Genomic DNA, 8,153 nt, shown 5'->3' with positions numbered 1-8,153 from the left:
CTATAAAATAAAATCAATTGTTACAAATGAAAGATGGTTCAAAAATAAAATTAACACATTAAAATAAAATAAAAAATCTCTGAAATACAATCAACACTTGAAAATTAAAAATGGTTCAAAAATAATATCAACACTTCAAAATACAAAATCTCTGGAAAATAAAATATTATGTATGTTATTTTGAAAAACATTAGAATATAAGCATTTTATCAAATCTTCATTGTGGTAAGATCATGTCAGTTCTTCTTAAATCCATGGAAACTCAACGGTTTGTAAGGTAGGTGAGTTGGCTCAGCAGGTTAGAGCACCGTGCTGGTAATCCTGAGGTCATCGGTTCAAACCCCATATGGGGCAATTCATGTGTAAGGCCTTTCCAACAATCAACACTTCAAAAATAAATAAGGGTTCAAAAATAAAATCAACACTTTACAATAAGTAAGGTTTCAAAAATAAAATCAACACTTTACAATAAATAAGGTTTCAAAAATAAAATAAAATCAACACTTTACAATAAATAAGGTTTCAAAAATAAAATCAACAGTTTACAATAAATAAGGGTTCAAAAATAAAATCAACACTTCAAAATTAAAAATGGTTCATTTATGTTTTTGCATCCACCTGAATAATATGTAGTTGCGCCCCTGGTTATGTTAATCCAGTTGAGGAGCCGGTAGTTTATCTTGAGGAAATAAATGACGATGCAAAAGTTAATTAGACTGTAACATGCGCAGTCCGCTGCTCAACCACTGCGGACGCGGCTCCGCCGCTGCGAAGACTTAGAAACAGCTGGGAGTAACTCATCCAGCAGTTTTAACAAATGGAGCCTTCTGGGTTCGCATTACCAGTAGAGCGGCGCTCTGGAGGAGCTGCAGACGTAACATCTGTCCGTTTCGGAGAAGCAAAACCACGGAAAAATAAATAAATAAATCAATCAATCAATCAATCAATCCTGATAAAAGCGCACACCGGACCGCACAGGGTAAAACACTCAGAGTTCAGTTGATCTGTTTGGATCAGACAGATCCAACTGACTGATGAATTAGCGCAGATTTTTCTGCAGATGGGGACCAGGAAAAAGTTGTTCAGACCCCAGCGGGTGAAGTGATGCTAATTTAAGTAAATTCGCTTAATTTAATTTATTAAAAGTTATTGGGGCCTCAGTCAGTGGTTTTTGTCACTACGGAGAAAAATGTAGATGCATTTATCTTCTTAATTTGTGATGGGATCTGGATTCATGGTGAATATCAAATAAACCGCATAAAATGCGACTAAATAGCCGATGTTAATATGATTGTAATTTCACGGATAAAAATAGTACATGACCGATTTTTTTTTTATGTTGTCGGTCAAGATAACGGATAACAAAAAAAAAAGTCTAGCGTGACCTGCCGCCCTGACACCAACTCACACACATCTTCATTCACAGTCTTACTTGCAAATCGATGTTTCTTTTCTTGGACATTTTGATGTTAGCTTGTCCATGTCTCAGTTTTATTCGCTGAGAAAATCAATAGGCAGCTTGAGGTGACTCTGCTGCTCTCTAGTGGCAAGAAGCCGCAATGTTGGCTGGTAACAATCGGAATGCATTGTGGGAGATGTAGTTTGTAATCAATTCGTGCTCAAAACCAATTTTAAGTCAATCATCAGCCTATAAAATGCTGGGGGGGGCACATAAAATGACATGGCGGGCCACATGTGGCCCGCGGGCCTTGAGTTTGACACATGTGCCATAAAATATGTTATTACTGATTAACTAAATTTTTATGAATTAGAAAAAGATACGTACAAAAGTCCCACCCCTTCACATGTGGTATCATTGAAAAGCCCTAAATGTCCTCTCCAGATACCAAAAGGAATTAATTCAGTAGAATGCAAGGGGGTGGGAGATATTCAAGTTTAGAAATGTCCTCTACAGAGGACAAAAATGAACTACTGGTAGTCTTATTTTTGTTTTACAGCTGAGCTAAAAGAAGAAAAAATAATAGTCTGATTTAATGCCAGACAGTGAGAATAAAATGATTGTCTTTTTTAAAATAGTTCATGTAGATCTATTTCCAACTTTAAACTGGTTTCAATTGAACAGAATCCCTATCATTTTAGTGTTGCGTAACATACCAGTAACATCATCAGCTACAGTGTCAATGTGCAAAACAAAATTAAAAGGAAAAGGACAAAATCAGGTGCACTGTTTTCATATTTTTTTGTTTAACCTATTGCTCTTTATCAAATTTGTTTCACTAAAGCTTAAGGATTGTTCCTATTAATCCTGCCTGTCATTTTTTCCTTTGTGGTCATGTGATGTAACATCCATATTTCCATTAGCTTCAACAAGTTGCATCTAAATTAATCTGGGGATGTTGAGACCACCAAAACGACTACACAAACACACAGAATCAACACATTATCGTTAAAGATGTTCATCTTCTTTAGTCTGCTGTTTTGCATTATTCCATCATTTTTGGTTAATTTTCTTAAGGCTCCTTCAGAGCAAGTTGAACTTTTGTCTGCATCTCTTTAATTAGAACTCTTAAGTTTCCAGCGAGAAGTCTTTATTATTTCTTTCACCTTTGATCTGTTGTAAGTCATTACCTTAATATGTTACCAGCGTATGAAGAGAATGTGAAGAACTCATTTCCCTTCTAATAAGCATGATTATTACAGTTGTGCATGAAGAAGTGAGAGCAGCTCGCTAATGACAAGAGCTTATAATATCTTCAGAGGCTTTGCGGAGTTTTTTCTCCCTATTTTTACAAGGCATTAAGTCCAGATGACTCCTGCATGACTCTTTCCTGTCCGTTGCTGGAACATCATTTTTTAAATGACTTTGTCTGTGGAGCGAGTTGAGTTTAAAATAGTTAGGTATTTGCATTTTGATGAGTTGAAAGGTAATTAGATTCTCATCAGAAAACTGATCCTGTACATTAAATGACTTTTTCATTTTGCATTTGTTGCTTTTTATTCACACTGTAGGGCATTTACTTACAGGAAAAAAAGGTGGCATCCCCTCTACCCCCCTGAAAAAAGCAATACATTATAATGTATTTAAATAAAAAGAAAACCAATGTTCTTTCAAAGGTCTTAAACACAGAAATCTAATGGGGGTTTTCTCATGGATTGCAGCAAAAACACAAACAGGTAGAGACTGACAGGGACCTATTATATAAGACATTGCAATAAGTTATAGTTAGACTAGGCAAAAGATATTAAATTTAATAACATTACATTGCAATCACCAATTAGCTCCATTGTTCCTTGTTCTGATAACAACTCTGCATAATGAGTTAGATTAGCCTTTTATCTAGATGAAAGACTCAATTTTCCAACAGATTCCTTAGACATGAGTTAGGCAGGGTGATTCATGAATTTCAATTAAAATGAAAGACCTACCTTCTACTTTATTATGCCTTCCCTTCAGTACACCGGTTCAGATCTCAAGAGAAGGGTGCGCTTTATCCTCTCTCCCCTAGTCAAAAAACTTAATTTCCATATTTTTTTTTTCTCTGGGATGTGACACATTTGCATGTCCCTGTTCTCGCTGATCAGAATTTGCTGATTGAAACTAAATGAAATCAACTCATCATGGTGACATTGAATTTGTCTCCTCTTCCCTTTGAATACTCTGCAGGCCGTGGACTCATTGATTACAGGTAGTCGATCTCGCCACTTTCGTCAGCAGAAATGTTGCAGCTCTTCCTCCTTTTCTTTTTGCTGGCTAAATCTAATTAGACAGTTTTCTGCTAGACTACTGATGCTCAGAAATCTGCCCTGAATTATCTTCCCATCTCTGGTTTAGCTTCTTTTTTTTATTTTTTTTGCCACGGTGGCATTTCTGCGATTACTCATGCTTGGTGGGTGTTTCATATACGCTCGTTGTATTCCTACCCTGCTGTCGGTGGTGGATCCGAATCGAAGCCTGATTGAGTGGTGTTCTATAGCTTCTTCGTTGACCTCTCAAACAATAGCCTGGGTGTCATAATTTTGCACACAAGGAAGCTAAATTACTTGCAGCTCTTTTGACCAAAGCACAGCAGAAAAACCTGAGAGGAAAACGAGCAGAAGTTGCAGGAAGTGTTGGATGAGGTCTGATCAGTTAAGGGGACAGGCTGTCTGCTCCACTGCCCTTGGATTGTGTATCATCCCTCCACAGGCCATGTTAGTGGACCGCTGATTCCCATCAGGCAGGGGTTCTCTCTCGTCGTATTTGCCTGCTCGTCTCCTTCCCCAGATAAGAGCGAGCTTCTCTTAACCCCGCTGGCCAGATGACCTTGGCTGCCACAGATTTGTTCATGCTAAGTACCTAGTTTGCGATATTATTCCTTTTTGGTTTGAAATGTGGTGCCACAAAAAAACAAAGAAGAAAAGGGGAAAAGAAATGAAAAGAAAAGAAAGAACAAAGAAAAACACCTCATATAGGTTCCTTTTTGTATCCACTCTAAAGAAAAGAAAACCATCCAGTTGGTGAAAACACTTCCAGGAATACTAATGCCCACCTGATCAATCTGGTGTTGTGTAGCTCAATATAAATGATCAAGAAAACTGCAGACTTAGTAAACACTGCGGTCTACTTGCAACATTAAAGCTTTACTATATGACAGAGCATTAGAGGTGATTTACAGCTTGTTCTTTTTGTAGCTCAGCCTGCTGATAGCAACGTGTTCTGAAAAGTGACGTTTTCTGTCACTTGTGAGTCAAACTAATATGCCAACTAAGAAAAACAAGGCACGTATTTGATGAACTGAATATAAATATGCTGGTTTAACGCAAGTATATTGACTTTAAGGACATTAAAGTGATTTCATCATGTTGGGTTTTATGTTTTTCTAACACTTAGCTGTAAATGGAAATATGAAACGTACAGCTTAAATGATTTTTCATAAACCATCAACTGTGTCAACAAGATTTTCTCTTATTTTTCTAGGGTCAAAATTATATACAGACTCAAACACATATCTTAGCTACTATTTATATTTGGAAAACTCTCTCCTTAGCAGCTTGAACATCATTCATCTTATCAAAAATGGTACAGTTCGTTTAAATCTTCTGGTTTGCTGGCTCTGACCTGTCTTTTAAATACATCCTTTAAAGTTTGTTTGCATTTCTTCCTTCTCTCTCTGAGTTTAAATAAGTTGGTGTAAAAATAATAGGTTTAATTTTTCTTGTAGGTTATCTAATGAGTCTAAAATGGATGTGTGTTTTTAATTCAGTTTTGTGTCCTTCAGTCCTCCAGTGAGTGCTGTGCTGAGTCAGAAAAAGGACAGAAGCACACAGAACAAAAATCTTATAACCAATCGATTCGGAGCAAGTCGGATCACCTTCCACCTTGCATTTATTTGTAATAAATGCTTTTGTGCTTTGCAAGCCTTTTGATGCCTTTGTCTAATTTTTGTGTGCCTCTCTGGCAAGTTTGGCAAGTTTTTCTTTTTCAACATTACTCTGTGACTTTCTTAAAAGCCCCTTTTCTTCTTATCTAATGTGATGATCCAAAGTGAAAAACCACCAAAGCTTCCATCAACCTTGGCCAGATAAGCAAACTGCCGCCTCCTTGCCAAAGGATAGCCTCTGGGTCGTTTCGAACAGTTGTTGTGCTGAGTAGAGAAACAGGACAGTGAAAACAGAACATGAACCGACCCAATCAGGCTCACTGAGATGTCAGACTATAATATCTGGACCTCATGTATTCTGCTTCCACCATCAGCTGAGAAAACGAGGTGCCAAGGTCTCTTTAAATTTAAATTCTTGCTTTTTTTTTATGCCCACACTTTTTCACCTCAAATTACTGTTAAAAGTGATAACATTATTGTAATATTATCAAGAGAAACAGCATAGCACTTAACAGACGATGCTTAGATGTAAGTTTGTTGTTTTAGAGTGCTGTCATCTGTTGGTGTAACATATTATCAGACCTCAGTGACTTAATAGCCTAATAAGCAGATGAGGAAGATTGTCTCTGTTCTTGAGACTGTTCTGGAGCCCCAAGAGCTGATTAGGCAAAAAAGGGACATTTCATATTATTATGAACACAAGAACGAGACAATCTTGATCATCCGCTTTACAACAGCAGTGTCCCCAGTCGGAGGCTTCACATCTTCTGCAGCACAAACTGCTACATAAGATCTTTATCACCCACAAACATCACCATCTACATTACTTTTTCAAAGAAACCTAAATTACAGTTCCCACATAAAATTTTCTTTTTGGGATTACTAGATAAATTTGAAATGAATTGAATTAAACTGAAATCAAGATACTTCTTTAAAGTCCAGAGAGAGACTAAGAAAATCTTTAACAGCCAATCTTAGATAATATTTGAAACACTCAGTGTAAATGTCAGAATTTGTGTGATTTATTGTGATTATCGCTTTTTTTATTTTTTTATCCCTTTTACTTGAAGTATTTGGAAATCGACAGTAGTGTGAATATCATGCACAGTTATAAATTAAACCTAGAATCCCCTTGCTTCTTTTACATCTATAATAAAAATCCTTCCCAGGAATAGGTAGTGATTCATACTTCAAAATTAGTTGTTGATAGATTTTTGACAGATTATGGAAGTACTTACATACTTAAGAATTTGAACGAGTTGATTGTTGACACATTTATTAAAAATGTGATGTCAAGTACTGGAAATACATGGCAATCACGAGAGCCTAAATTAAGATTTATATCAGAGATGGAGACATTAAGTCTCTAATTTTACTGGATATTTTGCTTGAGCTGCATTTTAAGTATGCTTCTTAGATTTACCTACATGTTTGTATGCATTGATTCACTTATAAGTCCTACTGATGGGGAAATATGTTTGTGTCTCAGCTCTGTGTACGGAGGAGTGCATGCACGGTCGCTGCGTCTCTCCTGACACATGCCAGTGCGAGCCTGGATGGGGTGGACTGGACTGCTCCAGTGGTGAGTTGGCTTTCCCTCTAAACCTACAATTAGGCCCTTAGACACATTTGCTCCTAAATTGCTCTCACAGCCAGTAGGTCCATAAGACTTTGCTGTGAATCTGTTTTGCGTCCGTCTATCTCAAAGCTGCTCAGCTTTGTATCCTCTCTTCTTAGCAAGCACAGCCAATGGAACAGGTAAGTCACAATGAATTCATTCTCATTTGCTGGAAGTGGAAGTGATTTGTCTGATGAATCTAGCGGATGAATGGATGGTTGCACCTCTCTTGTGTCTACCTGACTCTCTGTTTTGGACTTAATCATGATTAGACCAATGCCTGTGACTTGTTCAGATGATGGATCAGGGCCAAGCGGAAACAAACTATTATGCTCGCCTCTGTGTTTGCTGGGCCTATACCTCGGCTACTGAAGCCTGTTGGGAGGGTGGAATTGGGCAATCAGCAAAATGCTAGGGCAAAGTCTATGTTCTCCTTTCTCAAATTTATGTTTGGATAAAAAACATGCATACAGGAATATCTTATTTTTCACAACCATGACCCAATAATCACTTTCTGCATCAACATTTCTGATCTTTAATTCATAACATTAACAGTTTACGCGCCCCAGCCCCCTACCCTCACTCTGGTGTTGAACAGCCACTGCCTATTGCTTATTTAGAAATGAGTAATGTCAGATAAAATCATATCAGTAGTGCTTCTGTATAGATCTATGAGTTTTCATTACCAAGAGAGCCATTCACTGATTAGCAGCTGTGTGTAAATCAGCCACTCTTCGTGTTGCCTCAGCCTGCTGCAGGTAGATTCATGGTCGTCCATGACAACCCTGAGCTGTTTGCTGCTGCTCCCTCTTGTAGGCTGGTGAGGGTCCAGCAAGGAGGATTTGAGGGTTTAGGGCCCTCAGGGGACTCTAGTCCCATTCTTGGTTAGTTACGAGTGCAGCCATTTGTGTGCTTTTTTTTTTCCCCCGGTCTTCCAGGTGCTTATCTGATCCACCTTGTTAAAACAGACTTGATGATTGAGACAGAGGCATTATTCATAACTTCATATTTCCATACTAGGCATGATTCCAGACTTTTTCATTTATGAGCCTTCATCTGCAGAAATTAGGAATGCGTGCCAATTCTTAAATTAAATCTGGCCTCCTTTTTCCTTTATGTAAATGGTTCAGCGTGCCTTCTTGTCTGTCACTGTAACTGTAAATTATATTTCCACTAATGCACAGATAGAGGATATATATATATATATATATATA

General features: G+C 37.6%; 1 protein-coding gene across 8 annotated transcripts in view; it reads left to right on the top strand.

Moving 5' to 3' along the window:
• LOC103141266 (multiple EGF-like-domains 11) overlaps window positions 1-8,153 on the top strand; it is a 110,975-nt gene that overhangs the window by 34,480 nt on the left and 68,342 nt on the right. For 5 of the 8 annotated variants that reach the window (XM_016673772.1, XM_016673775.1, XM_016673773.1 and 2 more), the window contains 2 exons: window positions 6,811-6,903; window positions 7,059-7,079. In XM_016673772.1, the coding sequence (XP_016529258.1) occupies window positions 6,811-6,903; window positions 7,059-7,079 (114 nt within the window). The remainder of the gene's footprint in view (window positions 1-6,810; window positions 6,904-7,058; window positions 7,080-8,153) is intronic. The other 3 variants (XM_016673776.1, XM_016673774.1, XM_007556825.2) reach the window with 1 other exon arrangement.

The sequence above is a fragment of the Poecilia formosa genome, unplaced genomic scaffold (assembly GCF_000485575.1).
Source record: "Poecilia formosa unplaced genomic scaffold, Poecilia_formosa-5.1.2 Scaffold81, whole genome shotgun sequence".
NCBI classification, from domain to species: domain Eukaryota; kingdom Metazoa; phylum Chordata; class Actinopteri; order Cyprinodontiformes; family Poeciliidae; genus Poecilia; species Poecilia formosa.
This window is presented reverse-complemented; position numbering and strand designations above follow the sequence as displayed.